The sequence below is a fragment of the Canis lupus genome, chromosome 36, assembly GCF_048164855.1.
Source record: "Canis lupus baileyi chromosome 36, mCanLup2.hap1, whole genome shotgun sequence".
NCBI classification, from domain to species: domain Eukaryota; kingdom Metazoa; phylum Chordata; class Mammalia; order Carnivora; family Canidae; genus Canis; species Canis lupus.
Window position 1 is genome coordinate 22,264,018 of NC_132873.1, and position 18,708 is coordinate 22,282,725.

General features: G+C 37.8%; 1 protein-coding gene across 5 annotated transcripts in view; it reads left to right on the plus strand.

Moving 5' to 3' along the window:
* Positions 1 to 18,708, plus strand: part of SATB2 (SATB homeobox 2) — a 288,389-nt gene that overhangs the window by 220,804 nt on the left and 48,877 nt on the right. For all 5 annotated transcript variants that reach the window (XM_072813436.1, XM_072813439.1, XM_072813437.1 and 2 more), the window contains 2 exons: positions 9,993 to 10,205; positions 14,423 to 14,578. In XM_072813436.1, coding sequence (XP_072669537.1) covers positions 9,993 to 10,205; positions 14,423 to 14,578 — 369 coding nt within the window. The remainder of the gene's footprint in view (positions 1 to 9,992; positions 10,206 to 14,422; positions 14,579 to 18,708) is intronic.

Genomic DNA, 18,708 nt, shown 5'->3' on the forward strand with positions numbered 1-18,708 from the left:
CCCCCCTTCACAAAACTGGCACCAAAGAATCAGAGGAAAACAAAGATGATAGTACACCATTCTGCTTGTTCCTATCCCTTACCAGTGTGCAAAGTTCTTAAAAATTAGAATGGATTAATTATAGAAAATTCCAGTTTCTCCATTTCAGCTTAAAAAGGCTGCTTCTGGGGATGATTTTCTAAGTTTCTGTCACTATTTTCTGACAAGGAGTGATCAACTCATTTCACACAGATAAGGTATCTCTCTCTTCAATAAGGACATTCCTTTACCTTCAGTGAGTGTGGCTCAGTATAGATCTGTATTTTGTATGAAGGCCTGTTTTAATATTTAACTAGTCTCCTCTGATTCTGGCTGATGTTTACAATTAAAGTAGAATTTTTATAGAAGGAATACAAGGAACACTAGCTTTAGATCCCATTATTTATATACTTTTTCACCACTGCTTATTTAAAGTAATAAAAAAAATACACAAGGGGTGTTCCTTTCATGGCCATTGATTGAGATGATGACCATTTGGCCTGGGGTTAAGTGCATGTTTGTTCAAATAAAGCGAATTAAGTGTAAAAGCCAGAAATGCGGTGAGAAAAATATAACCGAATCAATTTGAAGTTAGTTGGAGATTACAAGGTTGTTTATATTCTGTCTACAAGTTTTGTACCTAAAATTATCATTGTAGATGACAGCATTTACTTTCAACTTCTCTTACTGTAAAACCCAGGGAAAAAACTTTTTACGTCATGAGCTATTACACATACTCACACATGTGGACATATGTATGTGTGTCTATCTGGAGCTCCATCTCATTTCCTTTTTTTAAAAAGATTTTTATTTATTTATTCATGAGAGAGAAAGAGAGAGAGAGGGAAGCAGAGACACAGGCAGAGGGAGAAGCAGGCTCCATGCAGGGAGCCTACGTGGGACTCAATCCCGGGTCTCCAGAATCAGGCCCTGGGCTGAAGGCAGCGCTAAACTGCTGAGCCACTGGGCTGCCCTCCATCTCATTTCCACAGTACTTTTATCTATCCATATATTTCTATGGTCCTTCATGAAAGGTAGAAAAAAAAGTCTTCATCAAGTAATACTTATACCATGTATGAAGTACTCTGGTAATTTCCAGTCTATTTAATTGCATTTCATTATTAAAAAAATAGTTACGATGTACTGAAATACTTCTACCATGTGCTAAGAATTCTGACCCATATTTAAATAAGAATGCAAATTAAGGCTTTTTTTTTTAATGACTACAGAGTTACTTAGGGAAGAAAAGTTTACTTTTGAATATCTTGGTTTAGTGACATGCTGGATATCCATATGGTCATTCCACTTAACATAATTAATTAAATTTTTCTTTACATTGTCCTCTATCCCAAATAATTTTAGTTACTCCGCTTCCTAAAATGTATTCTTTACATTTTCTGCCTTCTGTATGGGAAGATGTTTAGCAAATTATAAGTGGAGGGCCTTGAAAATTTGAAACTACAAATTTAAAATAAGAATTGTACTTTGGGGATCCCTGGGTGGCGCAGCGGTTTGGCGCCTGCCTTTGGCCCAGGGCGCAATCCTGGAGACCCAGGATCGAATCCCACGTCGGGCTCCCAGTGCATGGGGCCTGCTTCTCCCTCTGCCTGTGTCTCTGCCTCTCTCTCTCTCTCTCTCTCTGTGGCTATCATAAATAAATTAAAAAATTTAAAAAAAAATTAAAAAAATAAAAGAATTGTACTTTGGTATTAGTTCTGTATTTATTAATTCATTCACTTAACTAATATTTTTTAAGCATTCAGAGACTATGGTCGGCATTATAATGAAAGCTAACAACATTTATTGAACACATGTATTAGGTACAGTTACAAGCTCTGGGGAATCCTGTGTGAGAAGTATATACTTACTAAGTCAGTTTTACAGGTGAGAAAACTGTGCCATAGGGAGATTAATTAATCTTTATCCAATTGAAGCCCAATTTGGAACCCAGCAATTTTGATTTCAGAACTCACATTCACAACCACTTTAGTCTCAATTACTTTTGTTATCATAGAGCAGACGATGGAAGACACAATCCCTTCTTTAAGTAGGTACAAGGGATAAACAGGCTTTCAAACCAGTAATCCCATTGTGGTATAATAAGTACTATGTGTTGCATGTACTGTATGAGAAAAGATGTTCTTGACCTTAGAGGTGATTGAAGTTAATGTAGAAATATTTCAGTAGGAAAAAAATAATGTTTTTTTAACTGTTTTAGGACAAAGTCAACTCATATGTTACCAGACTACTTTACTTTTTTTATATCTAAATGCATTTGATACATTTGAGATATAAATATTCACTAAATGTATGTTTTTGGTTTGTTTTGTTTTGTTTTTGGAAAGTGCTATTTTTGCCAATGTTTTGACAAAGTAGCCAAAGCTAGTAAATTTGGGGGGCAGTTTGCCAACAGTTGTTTCACACAATACACATAGAAACTAGAAATAACCAGGGGCCCAGAACTTTGTGAATGCAGCAGTCATGTGCCAGGTACTTGAGGTGTTAGTAGAAACCACGTATGTGCCCAGAGCTGAGAACACCACTGGCAAATGTTTCCAAAGGGAACCTGTTCAATTCTCTATTTGCTTTTGCTTTGGGTACTAATATGTTTAAAACTTTTGACTTAGATTGTGCATAGCTCCCCATTCCAGTACCTAAGACTTTCTAAAGACATAAAGGGAAGGGATAAAAAGGAGAAAAAACTGCATATCTAATTGCATCTATCTTTGCATTAAGTAGGTAGATAAAAATAATAAAGTTGCTAAGTTCCCCATTGTATGTGCTCAAGAGTGGCTTGGACAAGGGGAAAGCAGTTAAGAGGGATGGTTTTGGTGTCAAGAATGTTTTTGTTGGACCCCTTCACTTTGTATTGCATGCTTACTGTATTCTGATATGTCAGATGGCACAAGTGAAGTTTTATTATGTACATTTGAAAGAAGGCTGTCTTTGAGGGAAGTATTTCAATTAATAAATTGCAGATTTGGGGTACATGAAATATCTGTTCTAGAGTCTGCATGGCCCACCATTTTGATTTCCATTATCTTTGTGTTTATAATAGTTTGAATGAAAAGATCTTGAGTTTCATATGTGGTGTATCAGGGCCTGTTGCTGGGTGTTCAGAAAAATGAAAAAAATGCATTTGATACATTCTGAGAGCCTGTATATTTGCAACTGACCACTAAGCACAAAGTATACAGATTCTGCTCCAAAGGAATTTACTGTATGATAGGAAGAAGAGGTTTTATAGTAGCACAATGTAGAGGATGGTTAAGTGTCATAAATGGGAGATAGAACTAGTGCCATATCAGTTCAGAGGAGGGAGAAACTATTGCCAACTGCAGTATATATACATATATATATATAATGTATATATATATACACACACACACACACACACATTTTAGTGCATTACAGAATACATTTCTACAGAAACAACATTTGTCTGCAAATGTTACTTTTGTATATGCACTTATATTTGCAGAGTACATTAATTCCCTGTAGATGCTCAATTCTATCCACCCCCATCCTACAAAAATGCTACATGCATAGGCTGTCTTTCCTAATAAAGAAATATTGTAATAAAGAGAGGTTTTATTAAACTAATGCAATAACGACATTTTCTTTGAGGATTTAACACATCATTTTTAATAATAAAAATCAAATTGTCATTGTTGTGCCCTGTATACCTTTTATTCAAATCAGCCTAAGTACTCTGGCTTCATGGCTAAGCAGTACTCTGGGGGGTGAAGAGGGGGGTGAGTATTTTTAGCATTACACAAATGAATTTCAGCATTCAGGTTCATAGTGGGGGTGTAGATTATGAATATGGAACCCAGGGAAACCTGTTTATATTTGTGAGCAGAGGGGAAAATGCCTCTCAGGAGCACCTAAAAGGAAATGAGATTGGAGATTAGGAAAGAGCCAGTACTGTTAGGTCAGCTTTCAGATGCTGGGATGTCAGTACTTTCTGTAGCCACACAGTTGATTTCACAGCTTCGATAACTGCATTAACCACTGAGATATAAGAGCTCACTTTGTATGATTAGGCTAGGAATTTGGTACTACCTGGTTTTCACAAAAGAATACCAATTTTTGGCTTTCACATCAGCTGAAACCAGACATTTCAGAATTGTGTGAAAAGTAAGGCTAACAAAATAAGCATGCAAATGTGAAGAGTGAAGACACGAAGAGTAAGATGTGAAGAGTATATTTGGAGGGTACTAGAGTTTTTTTGTTTTTTGTTTGTATTTCAAGGAAAGTATGTGATAGATCGTGCTCAGCAGGATGAAGTGTTGGCTGATACGTGATAAGGCCCCTTCTACCTTCCATCCTCTATAATTTTAATCTGTAAAATGGGGGACATATATGTGTCTTTGAACCTTGCTGATTGGTTATGACATCATTTGTTTAAAGCAATATATAAATATGAACTAATTATACTTTCAGACTCATTACCACGTAATACATATGTTTCAACTCATACATCCTTTAAGAGTTGTAAATTGATTTCTGAAGATCATCATTAAATAGCTTACATGCTTTGTTAATATATCCAACAATAAGTAAAATACATTATTAGGGGACAGGGTTTATGTTCTCAAAAATCTATCTTTGCTCAGACTGGAACTCAACACTTTCAAACTATTTGCTTGTATGATAAATGAGTATTTTTTGGTTGGGTTACTTCAAAGGTATATGTTACAATAAATATATGAACATTGCAAGTTACCCTTTATACCTCCCACTTCAACTGCCACAAACAGAAATGTAATTTACAGAAATGAAAACAGTCTCCAGCTAGCTTGAGGCTTTTTCCAAGAGGGAGCACTGGGGTTTGCTGGGCCAGTTTCCTCAGTACACACCTGGTGTATATCACTTTAAAAAATAAATTATGCCTCATTAAATTACAATTAAATGGAATCATGATCATTTGTTTTTCTGGAAGGAAGATGTTTTGCATATTGAAAGCCTAATTTGTTGCAGGTGACAAAAAGGCTGAACAGATTATCTAATATCACTTCATTTTGGGGGGTAATGTTTGCTGGTTATTTTGTATATACTCCAGTAGTTCAGAATTATATTAATGTGGCCTGAAGTATTTTTTACTTCAAAATGTCTTCTGCTTTATCAGTTTTTGCACCTTTTTTTTAAGCTTTTAAAGAAACAGAAACGTCTCTTAGCATCCTGGATAAATCATGCTCTTTCTTTTTCTAACAATGTTTTAATGCTGGCCAATCCCTCACTTGCCTATCCCCCCTTGGCCAGTCTCATCATTATCTCTATATCCATGTACTATGTGTATTTCAGATCTCAGCCAAGTCAAGTCCTACTTTTTCCAAAATGTTTTCCCTGAGTCCTGCAGCTTGCAATTCATTCTATCTGGAATTTGTGACACTTGTCATCTTTTACATTGTGTTTCTATAAACCATCATATAGTGAACTCCTTGGCAGCAGAATCTGTGTCGTCTTAATATTTTCATCCCTTTCTGAACTTCATACCACCTCATAACTAAGAAATGAATTAATAGGCTTTTCTTTCATTTTTTGGTAATAGGTGCATTGAGTTTGGGGGGTTCCCTAGGTAATCTGTGGGAGATATTGCCTACAGAATTACCAAAAGTCTGGGAGATGTGAAGAATGAATGTCTGTTAAAATCTAGACAGTAGTGACCTCCACTGTTGCTGTCAAGCCTTGAGAAGGTCTGAGGGGCTCGGGCTCAGTGTTCCTAGAATCTAGTCCAGGTTCTTTTTCTCTTCTTGCTCTATTAAGGAATTAAGGGGCCCATCATAAACAATTTCTCATCCGTCTCAGACAAGGCCTCAAAGGCTAGTGCAGAAAGTTAGAACTAAATTTTATAGAGCCAGTCATGGTAATGTTTCCCAAAGCATTTCTTGGGGCAAACTATATAAATTGTTGAAGAAGTATGGAAGTTGTAATAATGTAAACAAGAAAGCTCATCAGAAATTGCAGATTCAGAAACTATAGTCATTTCGTTTGTCCCAAAGAAATATTTAAAATATTAGATAGAATAAGTACATTAATTTTTCATTTTAAAAATTAGCCTGAATTCTTTGTTTTGTTTGTGGAGATAGCCTATATTAGCAACCAAGCTAGATGGCATTATATTATCTCTTGTGCTTTTAATTATTTTGTTTTTATTGAATTTTCTGCCAATGTTATATATTCTCTGTGGGTACTGGAAATAATATAAAGCTTGCAAAATACCCCATTAAAAGGCTAAGGAGAAGGCCAATTTGAGGTTCTTTTTGCCTGACTCTGTTCTTTTTTCAGTGGCTTATAACCCAAGAGCTATTGTGCAAGGTGTCTTTCTTCCCTGTGCAGATGTTCCCTCTATTCCTTTTCAGTCAACATGTTTCCTGGTCTTACATAACCTCAGCTAACACCGTGCTGGGAATAGTTATAATCCTTCCCTTGAGAAGGCTCTGTTGCCTACAATGAGGAAAATTCTTAATGACCACTTTACTCAATACTTGCAATATGTTTTAATATGATTACTGATATGAAAGTTTAATAAGCAATATCCTGGTTAATTTATTAATTTCCCTCAATTTTCACGTTCTCAATATTCATGACCTTTCTATTCATAAAAGTACTTTTCTTTTTTTCAGTGCCCAGGTGCCATGGCACATTCTCTGTATCTCGGGCTGCATAATGGGAATGTTCAAGTGACACCTCCTGCCTGGCTGGCTGATAATTAAAATGCCAGACAACATAGTGGCAAGGGCTTTAGAAATATTTATGTGAGATAAATTATTAATTTATATTCTATTCAAGACAGTTTCAATACGATAAACATTTACTTATCTTGATAATTAGATAAGGTGGTCTGTCGTGTAAATTATGCCATAGGTTTTCTTCTGATTTTTTTTCCCCCAAGAGATTTTCAGCTAACTGAATAAATTCACTCTACATTTAAGAGCCTGCGGAATTTGGACCATATTTTTAAAAATTCCAGTTTAAATAGTGAAGAGCACATAAATAACCAAAATGAAAAAGACTCAACAAAACAGCTAAAACTCTTTTTGTGCTCACCAGTTAGCCACTTGTTATTGAAAATGTCTGAGGTAAAAAGAATCTGCTTTGGGACTATGGCTACACAGATGAGACTTTTAAGTAAATAATTGAGAACAGTGTTCTCATTCTCTGGGGCAATATGTGGAGGCAGCACTGGCCACCTTGTTGGTTTGAGACTTTATCTTCACTTAGGCAAATGAAACAGAAGCAATAGTATATTTCACCAGCCCCTTAAAATACAAACATTGTGTCTCATTCACTTCAGAAATGATGCTGATGAGCAGTCATTTACAAAGATGCTTTGTCTTGATTTTTCTTAGAGGTGGGTTCATTTCCCTATAAGTTTGTCCAACATGTGAAAAACGTAGGGGAAGGAACTCCACAATTTCTGTGTGGGGAAAAAATAAAGTCAACCAAGCCAAACAAGAGATAAGTAAAAGACCTCTATGCTTTGGAAGAATTTTTTTTTTATTGATTAGGAATGAACAACTTACTATTTTGAACCTGGTCCATTAGAACAATAGTTTTTGTTATGTAAGATCCTTACACTATTTTTGCATGTAAGATCCTTACTATAATGTACTTCACTTGGAAAAATAATTTCACAGAAGAATACTTTTAGTAATTTTGCCTTTGAGATACTGTAAGTATAATTATAGTAGCCAGCATAAAGAATATATCCATGCAGACCCTAAAATCCCTCCAAATTTGGTAGTCTGAGAGTTATTAAAATGCTAAAGTTGCTTATGCTAGAGAGAAGAAAGGAGAGAAGGGGTGTGTGTGGGGGGAACCACCTTATCCCGTATGTGCAGAATTTGTTATTAAAGAAAGCTCAGGAAACATCACTCTTAGTGTCTTATTGGTATTGATTTTAAATCCACTTCCATCTTGCTTTTAATACATATTAATTTGGAGATTTTAGGACAAATTCCTTATTAACATTTCAAGTTGCTTAATGCAAGTGGAAAGTAGGATAACTTAAGGCAGAACTGACTTTTAATTTCAAAAAGAGAATCTGTACGTAGATTGTATAACATTTTCTGGAAGACAAATGTCTCTTGCTTCTAAAAGCCTGATAAGAAATCTGGATTTTCTTACATTCATTTTACCAAGATAGTATTTTCACATACATGTTCTACTGTTTTCTTTCTTTGGGCATGCGTGCACACAGACACTTACTAGCATTTCTTTTAGCTTCATTGTATGGCATGTTTTATTCTTATTTGCAAAGACTTCTCTAATCCAAGCAGCATGACACCCATGTTGCAGAACTATCATGTGGCATACTACTCGTAGATTTCTTATAAATTGTCTTATGTGATATTTTATTTTATTTTAAGATTTTATTTATTTATTCATGAAAGACACAGACAGAGAGAGGCAGAGACACAGGCAGAGGGAGAAGCAGGCTCCATGCAGGGAACCTGATGTGGGACTCGATCCCGGGACTCCAGGATCATGCGCCGGGCCGAAGGCAGGCGCTAAACCACTGAACCACCTAGGGATCCCCTTATCTGATATTTTAAGTGGTGATTACCTCCTTGGAGTGCTGATAGTTGTGTGATGCACATTCTTGTGACATTTGCTTCACTACATTATAATGTAATTACTTATTTTTTTAAATTGCCTACCTTACCCTGAAGATTTCTGGCCAACCAGAGACTGTGTATTCTTCTTCCATCCAACACCTCTTTATATTTAAGTTATATTTAACAAATCTGAGTGTGTTCTTTGCATTAATATTCCCCTCAGTGGAAATGTCTTTGGCATCTACTTTTTACCATTTTGGGTTGCCCTAGGTATTCTAAGACACAGAGGTTAACAGAGCTAGAATTAGCTCTTCCTAGATGATAATCCCAGACTCTGGTTTCATACTACCCTGAGAAGAGATGCCCTGAGTCAGAAGTGTAAAGTGATGTCTCTGTGTGATAATCTAACAAGAGTGCAGAATTGAAGTGGTTTAGCTTTTACCCAAAGTACTTATGTGTTCCAGCCCTTTTCTTGAGTAGATACTACTTTTCTCTAGACTTGTCAACATTTTCCTTTTCCTTGTGAGTTCTCTACCATCAGAGCACATGAAAACACTAACTTCCTATTTAAAGCTTTCTATATGGATGAGTCACATATTCAAAAATTATCTGAGCCTATACATGGCATTCTCTGATGTGTGCTCTGATCACTCACCAGATGTGACTCTATTTCCATTGCTTTTAATGGTAGGATTAGAGCTTCCACCAGAAGGGCATCTCAGAAAAAAGGTTTGGGTGCCCTCAGGACCATATACAAGGATACCAATTATGTATGTGGATTGAGAAGCCATCAGAGGGTTAACACAAGTTATAGCCATTTGCTTTGTGTCTTTCTCCCTGCCCCCCCCCTTTTTTTTTTTTTTTTTTTTTAACCATGAGAAACATCTATATTGAAAACAGTGGCCGGTCACACAGAAATTCAGCCAAACTTTTTTTTTAAGTCGATGTAAATCTCCCATGCTGTTTAAATGTCGGAACTAAATTTACCAAACTTGGCAGATTTGTAAAGCTGAGCAGGACTGCCAAGTGTTCCCAGTTTCAAGCAGAGAGAGTTCTAACAGTTCCTGAAATACTTGTAGGAGGCACCTGGTGGTAACTGCAGTTTCACAAGCCTTCCGAGCGCCTACCTTGCTAGCTGGCATCTCTGTATGCTGACGATTATTACAGTGATGATAAAGTGTCAGAATAGAACAGTCCAGAATAAGGCACAGCCCTGGAAGGCAAGCACATTCCCACAAAATCTTCCTGCTGGAGAACCCTCAGCAATTAGACTGAGGTTCTTGACATCACAGCCAGCTGGTACACTAAACAAAGGGGGAGGGGGAGAGATGATGGAAACCATAGACATACCTGCAGATATGACTTGGCCTGTTTTTGTTTTTTTCTTGTTTTTTTTTTCCATTTAATCAGGGATTGTTGTCTGAGATTTTGCGTAAGGAAGAAGACCCTCGGACAGCCTCTCAGTCTCTTTTAGTAAACCTGAGGGCCATGCAGAATTTCCTCAATCTGCCAGAAGTGGAGCGGGATCGCATATACCAGGACGAGAGAGAGCGGAGCATGAACCCCAATGTGAGCATGGTCTCGTCAGCCTCTAGCAGTCCCAGCTCCTCCCGAACCCCTCAGGTGAGATATTTGCTCCACTGACTTTTCACTCTTGGCCTTGGAAACCTCTTGCCTTTATTGATACTGTATTTCTCTCAAAAACTAAGAGATGTAACTCAAGGATTCCTTTATTCACTGATCATATTGGTCAGAGAATGTAAAGCTCTGACCGTGTAATAGTGGTTATCCTTTACTGTGTCATACGGTATTTCTGTCCCTTTAGAAAAATACCATTTTTTCTCATAGAAAGGGCAGGAGTGGGTGGATGGATAGGCCCTAGAATGTTTACACACATCTGCTTAGTTATCTAAGACAGGGTCGGGGGATTTGAGTTGAAACTGAGTTTGCATAGCAAGAACACTGCTTTTCCTTAAACTGTTTATTTATTTGGATACTGGGTGAGGGTTGGGGGCAGGGGACAAATAGAGTAATCCAAGCTCTTCTTTATGCAATCTGAAAAAGACAAAATGGGGAAGAAATCTGTGCATGGTAGAAGCATTCACATGCAGTGGCTGGATGAGATTTGTTCGGGAGATCATTCAACGATCCTTCAGAACACAGACGTGGAAAGTAGGCCTTAATGATTTTCCTTCCTAGGGTGATCCTTCCTGCAGAACACGATGACTCAGCTTTCCTTCCCTCCTTTTTCCACTCTTTAAAAGCATTCGGATCTGGTCTTCCTGCAATGCGTACATCTAGTGATGCCATGTGCTTCAGAGGTCCTAACTAAAGGGTCAAGCTCTCGAGTCAGCTAAGCGACTTTTCTAGTTCACATCTGAGCCCATTCATTTGTAGCCTACTTTCGATTTCCCCCAAACTTTTACTAGTCAGTAGATTTATGATAAAGCCATCTCATTCACTTTTGCTAGGATGGCTGCAAGTTATGTCTCAAAACAATTATTTAATAAGGTACACATTTGTATGATTTCAAAAAATAGGTACTTTGAAATCAAAGGGTTCTGTTGAATTTTTTTGTTGTTTTTTGTTTTTGTTTTTGTTTTTTTGCATAGATATGATTTTGGTATTATGAGTGTTTTCTGGTAACTTCCAAGGAACTGATTAAACATAGAATCAGAATTTTATTCTAGTAGAAATATTTGAGCTTTTTCAAGTATATCCATTTTTTTCATACACCATAACTTTTTTCTTTTTCTTTTTCTTTTTTTGCTCTGCAGTAGATTTTTAATTGAAGATCATTTTCTGTCATGCAGTGCCAAATTGTGATACTTACACTCTAGTCTTTGGTGAATTATGGGTTTTAGTTACTGTTAAACCAAAAATAAGTCTCTTGACTGCTTACTTTGGATGAGTGTAACCAAGCTTTTTTCTTTTTATTTATTTTTTTAAAAATCTTGAGGCATACATATTGAGCTATTGAGCTGGACAAGTTGTTAATTTGCACTAATATTTACTTCTATTAAATTCACCAATATTTTTGCCACTTTTGAAGCCCATTAAATCATTACAGAGTCCAGCCATGCTTCATGGCTGTTTAACCAACTCTTCTCAGAAAGTCACTTTTGCTTGTTAGAAAATAACTCAAGTCTGGGTGGTGAATTTTCTGCTTCTTTGTAATATTTTTCTAGTGTGATTATTTCTTAGACACCTTTTTTCAAGACATGATAGCTTTCAGAGCCAGACTAATTTACCAGGGAAAACAATCAGAGTCAGTATTTTGCTTTATGGAATAGCAAAAAAAAATCTCATCTAGAAAATTCCTAGGGAGAAGTGCCCTTTATGGACAAGAATAACAGGGAAATTGATCATTTAATTTCACAATTTTGAGATTTCTGAAAATAAATAAAAAATCCTTTTCTCAAAATATATTTGAGAATACAGTCATGGAAGTGGCATGTGTACATCGTCTGGAACTTTCTTTTTCTCTTAGTTAAACATTGAGGAAAGGAAGCTATTAAAGTTTTAAAAGCATTTTCGGATTATCTATGACTCAAACTTCTTTACATACGTATCTTAGTAGTAAAGATCTTTAGTAAAGCTTTCATTGTGAGAACAAATGTTAGAGGAGTACCCACTGATAAGGCTTTTAGTTGGAGTAAGCATTCTAGAACACCCAGGCAGCCTCCTGTTGGTTAGAGAATATTTCCCAGACCCCATCAACAATTTATTATTGGTTCAAAACAAATGGAAGAAATTTAAAATGTTATATTAAACCTTCAGAGTCCCTTCTCATATTCTTTGAGTTGGCCAGCATTTCTTGATGTACTTAATAACAATAAAACAACAGTGTAAAGATAAGAATGATAATTTATTGAGCACTTACTATGTATCAGGTATTGTAAGCATTTTGCATGAATTCAATCATCACCATTTTGTGTTGTTATTCCCATTTTATAGATAGGAAAATGGGTTTTTAGTGAGTTAAATAATTTGTGTGGGTTCGCACAACTGAGTGATAAAGCTAGGATTTGAACTCTGGTTGTTTCAGTCACAAGGCGTGGGCTCCTGACCATATATAATGGTGCCCTGAGGGGTTTTGTTTTAGCCCTGGGGGATCTAGAGAAGATTTGGCTAGTCAAATAAGATGAGACAGTCAATGAGGCTAATGAAGAAATTTCAATTGAGAAAGGCAGAAGTGATATGCTAAAATATGCACTTACCAGAAAAAGCACTGTGGATTAACTAGAAATTTTGAGAAGAAAAAGGAGTTTCAAGAAAGAAAGAAAGAAAGGAAAGAAGGAAGGAAGGAAGGAAAGAAAGAAAAAGAAAGAAAATTGAATTATTATGGGAAGACCCCAAACTAGAAGGCAAGAAGGTACTTGTAAAAACAGCACCCAGCCTAAAGTAGAGATTTTGGAGGTAGGTTAGCACAGTGCCCCAAACCCAATGCTCTGGGGCTGGAAACACTTGAGTTCAGATCATGGTTCCTTCACCTGCTGCTGCATGTTCTTCCAGCAAGTTAAGTATCCTCTTTTCAGTTGTCTTCTTCAGTAAAATGAAAATAATAAAGTCTGATTTATTGGGTTCCTCGAAGAATTAAATAACAAAAGTAAAACACTGGAGTGCCTGGCAAATAAAAAAGTATACTGCATACATTGTAGTAATTATTATTTTTTAGTAATTAGAAAATAGTGGGAGACATGGAGAGAGGAGAATGTAAAAGTCAGTGAGCACTCTTAGGAATTAAAGCCTTCATAGAAACTTTCGATGTTAATGCCAGCTTCAGGATGCTACTGAGCATGATCCCAGTGCCCAGACTACATGCTGTCTTTCTCCAAGTCTGAATGCTGCTTGATTCAGGGCATCCGTAGAAGGAAAGTAATGATTTGGTGACCACTGCCTTGGTTTGGGATTCTAGGGTAAGTGGAGACCAGAAAATACCCAGTTTAGTTCAAATCAGCCAGGTGCTCAGGAACCAAAAATCGGTGGCTTCTCCTGGAGTCCTGCTGCCAGGGGCTCTGAGAAGACTTCCCACCAGAGTAAATGCTGCTGAGAGTCTTTTGGATCCTGGAGATGCAAGTGTTTTTGGGTTTATCTTAACCCAAGAAGTACAGACACCTTCTATATTGTCCTTCATTTGTCTCTGAAGCTGATGGGAAATCATTCAATTAAAACGAGCACAGCAGAATACATAAAACCACAATATGAGTTTAAGGAAATGAAAACGGCACATCAAAGGCATTCTGAAGCCTAGTTTTATGAAATGAAATTTTGTTTCATTTCCACTGATTTCCTAGGTGAAATTAGGTGACTGTCTGGGTAGCATAATGATGATAATGATGGGAAACCATACATACTCAAATGACATATGTAAAGCTTTAATAAAGAATGAGAGAGACTCAGGGGAGTGCATTAAATTGAGTAATAATTTATTATTTAGAGACCTCTACCCATTTACTCATTTTTTCTGGAAGAATTGGCTCTTCCTCCAAGGTGTGCCATTTTTAGAAAGAAAAAGGTAACTGTGTGTTCTGCATGCTTGTTTTACAGTTAGGTGATCTCTTACAGTTTGGTGCCTAGAGTTGCCATCCTACCTGTGAACTGTCTAGGATACTGTGAAGAAAAGCACACAGGGTTGACAGGACTCTGCATGTCCTATAGGAATGCACTGCAATTATTTCCAATCACAATTAACCCGATTAGAATAATGGACAGGAAGTGTCCCTTTGTAGCTAATGCAGTTTGGCATCAGCTGACTGAAATCCTTTGATAATTTCTGCACAGATGGCTGGGCTGAATGCAGCACTTTTTAAATTATTATTTTCATGGTCTCTTGGTAGGCCAAAACCTCGACACCGACAACAGACCTCCCCATTAAGGTGGACGGCGCCAACGTCAACATCACAGCTGCCATTTATGATGAGATCCAACAGGAGATGAAAAGGGCCAAGGTGTCTCAAGCCCTGTTTGCCAAAGTGGCTGCAAATAAAAGTCAGGTGAGTGGTTTTTTAAAAGAGCGAAAGCGAGGGCTGGAATTAGACCATTCTCCTCCTCCCACCAATAAAAATACATCTGTTCCTATAATAATAATAACAATAATAATCCCTAGGGAACCTGTCGTGTTCTGCCTTTTGCTCTACGGTTTGCTTTTATTCCCATTGGAGTTCAAAATACAGACTAAGTTGAAACCCAGATTTTTTTTCTTTTAGGGATTTTTTTTTTCTAGAAGGAATCAGCCTTGAATGGTTTCTCTCATAATTCTAAGCACTGCTATGTATCCCCTTTCTTTCTTTCCCCCTCTCTCTTTTTCATATTTGAGCAAAACTTAGCATGTACAAAATAGCATCTTCCTGAGACCCAGTTGGAATCTTGTCTTATCCCCTCTCATATTCCCACCAGGGGAACTGCTGACTTTGTTATAATAACCTCTTTTCACCAGCCCCAGAGACACCTTGCCATGTCAGGTGTTTCTTTTATGTGTAAAATACAGTTGTTTTTTCCAGGAGAAAATACATGTGGGGGAGGGGGTCCCAGAATGAGTGCTAAAATTGATAACAGAAAAACATAGAAGCTTATCCAGTACAGTTTCTCAGTGCCGGGATTGTGGGGAATGGAATGCTCCAGGGAAAAGGGTAAGCAGATGCTTCGGTTTTTTATTTCTGAAAGCAGCAACAGTTGATGGGAGCCACTATCTGTCTCAATTCGTTTAAAGGGATAACTACTACCCTATCCTAGAATGCGTTAGGTTGAGGTGCTGACTTATTTATCCCTAGGATGAATAATTATCCAGTGCAGGGTGGAGGAAACAAAAGTTAGCTGAAGCATAATTTTGAGAGTCCTTTGATTCGGAGCTTGATTTCCTCTGTGGCCTTGCATGACAAATGTTTCCATCCCACATATGTAAATGGTAAAATGGTCCAGCATCTCCTTAACAGATCTTCTGTTGTGTGCTGAAAAGAAAGGGAGTTACTGAATATTGTATTTCTATTAAGCACGAAGGGTTTTCAATGAAAATTAAATTATCATTTTAAAAATGGTAGATAGCTAAATATTGTTTTTAGACTAATTACATTGTTTTGGGAATAGCCTTTTTTACCGATAGTTTTGCAGGAACCTTACTTATTTTTCAGATGTTGATAAACAGAAAGGAGTAGAATATCAAGGAATTTTGAAGAAAATTGGAATATTCGTCTCCCTTTCAGTGTAGTAATTTTTCCTGGTTATTCTTACTCTTCGCTCATCAATGAAATCATTGAAATACAGTTTGCTAAGATACGATGTCCAACCATCGTATGAAATACATGAAAAGAAAACACCATAGAGCCTTCTTAAACTGTTAAATGCATAAAATCCCATGTACCACATGGCAAAATATAATGAGAGTTGGAGCTGTTAAACGAATAAAGCTGTTAAATGCATAATGCCACTTGGCAAAACTACTGTGCATTTAATGGTTTTCCACTGTGTAATAAAGGACATATGTGGTAAATGTGCAGTGAGTATAAAGCTACACAATTGATTTTGCAAACCTACCCCTTGGTCGTGACTTGACGTAAATATCAAAGTTTCACTCACTTCTTTCATAAGCAGCTTTAAAGAAAACCTGAAGCCCATAGTCTAAGAGCTTGATTCAGACTGCCTGTAATCTTTCTGTTGACTTGGCACTATGGCTTTTGGAAATGGTGATGCCTCCAGCCTCCCAAAATAATTCAGGTGGCTGATTGAAAGCTGTATCTGCTAGTTGGCATAAGCTTGGCTCGCCAAATTTTTGATGCCTCCTGAAGAGGTAGCCTCGATTTCATGGAATCTGGAGGAAAATGTAGTTCTGAGAATTAATAAGTTGAAGGGTAAGATTGAGCCTTAGTTGGGGTAAGGTGCTTTGAGGTTTTACCTTTTTTCATTGGGACAGTGATCTCATTCTCATTTATGAGTGGGGGGCCTTCTTGTAGATAGATAGCTGACTGGACTGGCAAATCAAGTGGGGAGATTTTAAGAAATGGTACCCCCAAACAAAGTGAACCTGATAGTTTCAAAGGCAATTTAACATAAGACATTCACTCCCTCATGAATGTACCAGCATTTACCTCATAAAGAGCATATTTTGTGAAATTAGTTGCATGATTTGGTACGTTGCATATGTATTTGGCATGTATCCATAAGGTGTGTGTGTGAGTGTGGCCAAAATACTTAGCCTCTCCAAGCTGCAGTGGGAAGTGTCGTGTCTGCACCCTCTTTATTGGATTATGAAGACAGAGAATATGAAGATTTTCTCTCCTTTCCTGCATTCCCTTTCTTCCCTCTCTCTGTGGTTTTTTTTTTTTTTTTTTTTTTTTTTGAGGAAGCAGAAGTTCTTGTGAGTGAGGCAGAAGAATAGCAAGGGCTCTCTGTTCTCTTGGATGTGAAATCAGAAGAACATTTAATTAGGAACTGTTGTGACCTGGGGTAGGTTGGGCATCTTGAAGACCCAGTTCAGATATGCATAGCAGCTCCTGCGCTTCCATTTTAAATTTCTTTTAAAATAGAAACAAGCCTTCCATTAAACTCATCCACTCTTTGGTGTGAATCGTTGCCATCAGCTATTAAGAATAATACCTAAAACTTTGTGTTAGGCAAGCTTCGAATGGGAGTTAGAAGGAAAAAAGAAAGGAAAATTTTAGAGAGATTAGGGTGGTGGGTCAGGATGGTCCTTGTGACCTGTAAGTGTTTAGGGACACGGTGGGAGGAGAGCTTCAGAGAAGGAGTCGAGAGGATGACAGCTTTGTGCAGTTTCGTCTCTGGTCCCATTAGTGACAGTATACTGCTGGAGTGTGTGTGTGTGTGTGTGTGTGTGTGTGTTTCCATAGTGTGTAAGTCAGTTACATCAGGATGCATTTATAGCCCTCTGTCCAGTGCAGCTCTAGCTCCTTCCTTATGCATGGCCAGTCTCTCATCCCGGTGCACTGCACGTCTCCTATCTGCCCTTGCCTTTTTCTCCCATGAAGAGAAGGAGCCAAAGAAGGAAAAGCAGAAGGCAAGAATAAGAGGAAAAGGTATGCTTATGCATATCTGTTTGTTTCACCTTTCACGTTCCCTTCATTTCAGTTTAGGACCAGTGTGTATGTGTGTGTATTGTGTACGCGTGTGAATTCTGAGGATAATCTTTTTTTTTCTCTCTCTCTTCAGAATATTCAGATTGTTGATGGTCTTCATAGGAGAGAATACACCATAGTTGGTGATTGTTATGTGAACTACAAGTCTTTAGTTGGCGGGTCCTTAGCAGGAGCCATAATTTAAAGTCATACAGGACATTTTTTTTTTTAAGATTTTATTTATTTGTGATAGACATAGAGAGAGAGAAAGAGGCAGAGACACGGGAGGAGGGAGAAGCAGGCTCCATGCAGGGAGCCCAACGTGGGACTCGATCCTGGGACTTCAGGATCACACCCTGGGCCAAAGGCAGGCGCCAAACCGCTGAGCCACCCGGGGATCCCCCATACAGGACATTTTCTACATCACTTCAGTATGACCCTTACCTACAAAGGGCCACCAGGGAATGGACGCGCCAGAGTGCAGACTGAGAGGCTTAGGGACTCCTTGTTCCTCCACAGCTTCTCATCATCTCTGTTCCCCTTAGCCTCTATGGGGTTGCTTTCCCCCTTCCTCCCCTACTGTGGCTTATCACACAGAATCTGGGAGATGGAAATCCAGAGAGAGGAAGCACAGTGGCCTGCTGCACTCCTCCAGGACTGGCCGTGTGCTTTGTGAAGCATCTTCAGCCACATTTCTTCCTCTTGACACCTTTTTCCTTTCCCCAGAAACGAATTCATTGTTTCTCTCATATGCTGACCTCTTCTTGTTTTTACAGTCTACAGTACTTCACATCATAGAATGCTGCTGATGATCTAAAGTTGGTGGGCTTTTCTGCAAGGAGAGTACATCTTTCCTTATTATTTATGTACCCAAAGCCCCAACCCTAAATAGGTGACTGCCTTCTCTTACTCTGTTTGGGTGAGAATAGAGTAGGTAAACAGGAAGGGGCTTATTTCAATTTCTTTTCTCCCTTGTCCCCATTTAAAAAAATAAAACAAAAGCCGACAAACGAACAAAAACTCTAAAAGGGCACTGGGTTTGTTTCCCCTTTTTTTGG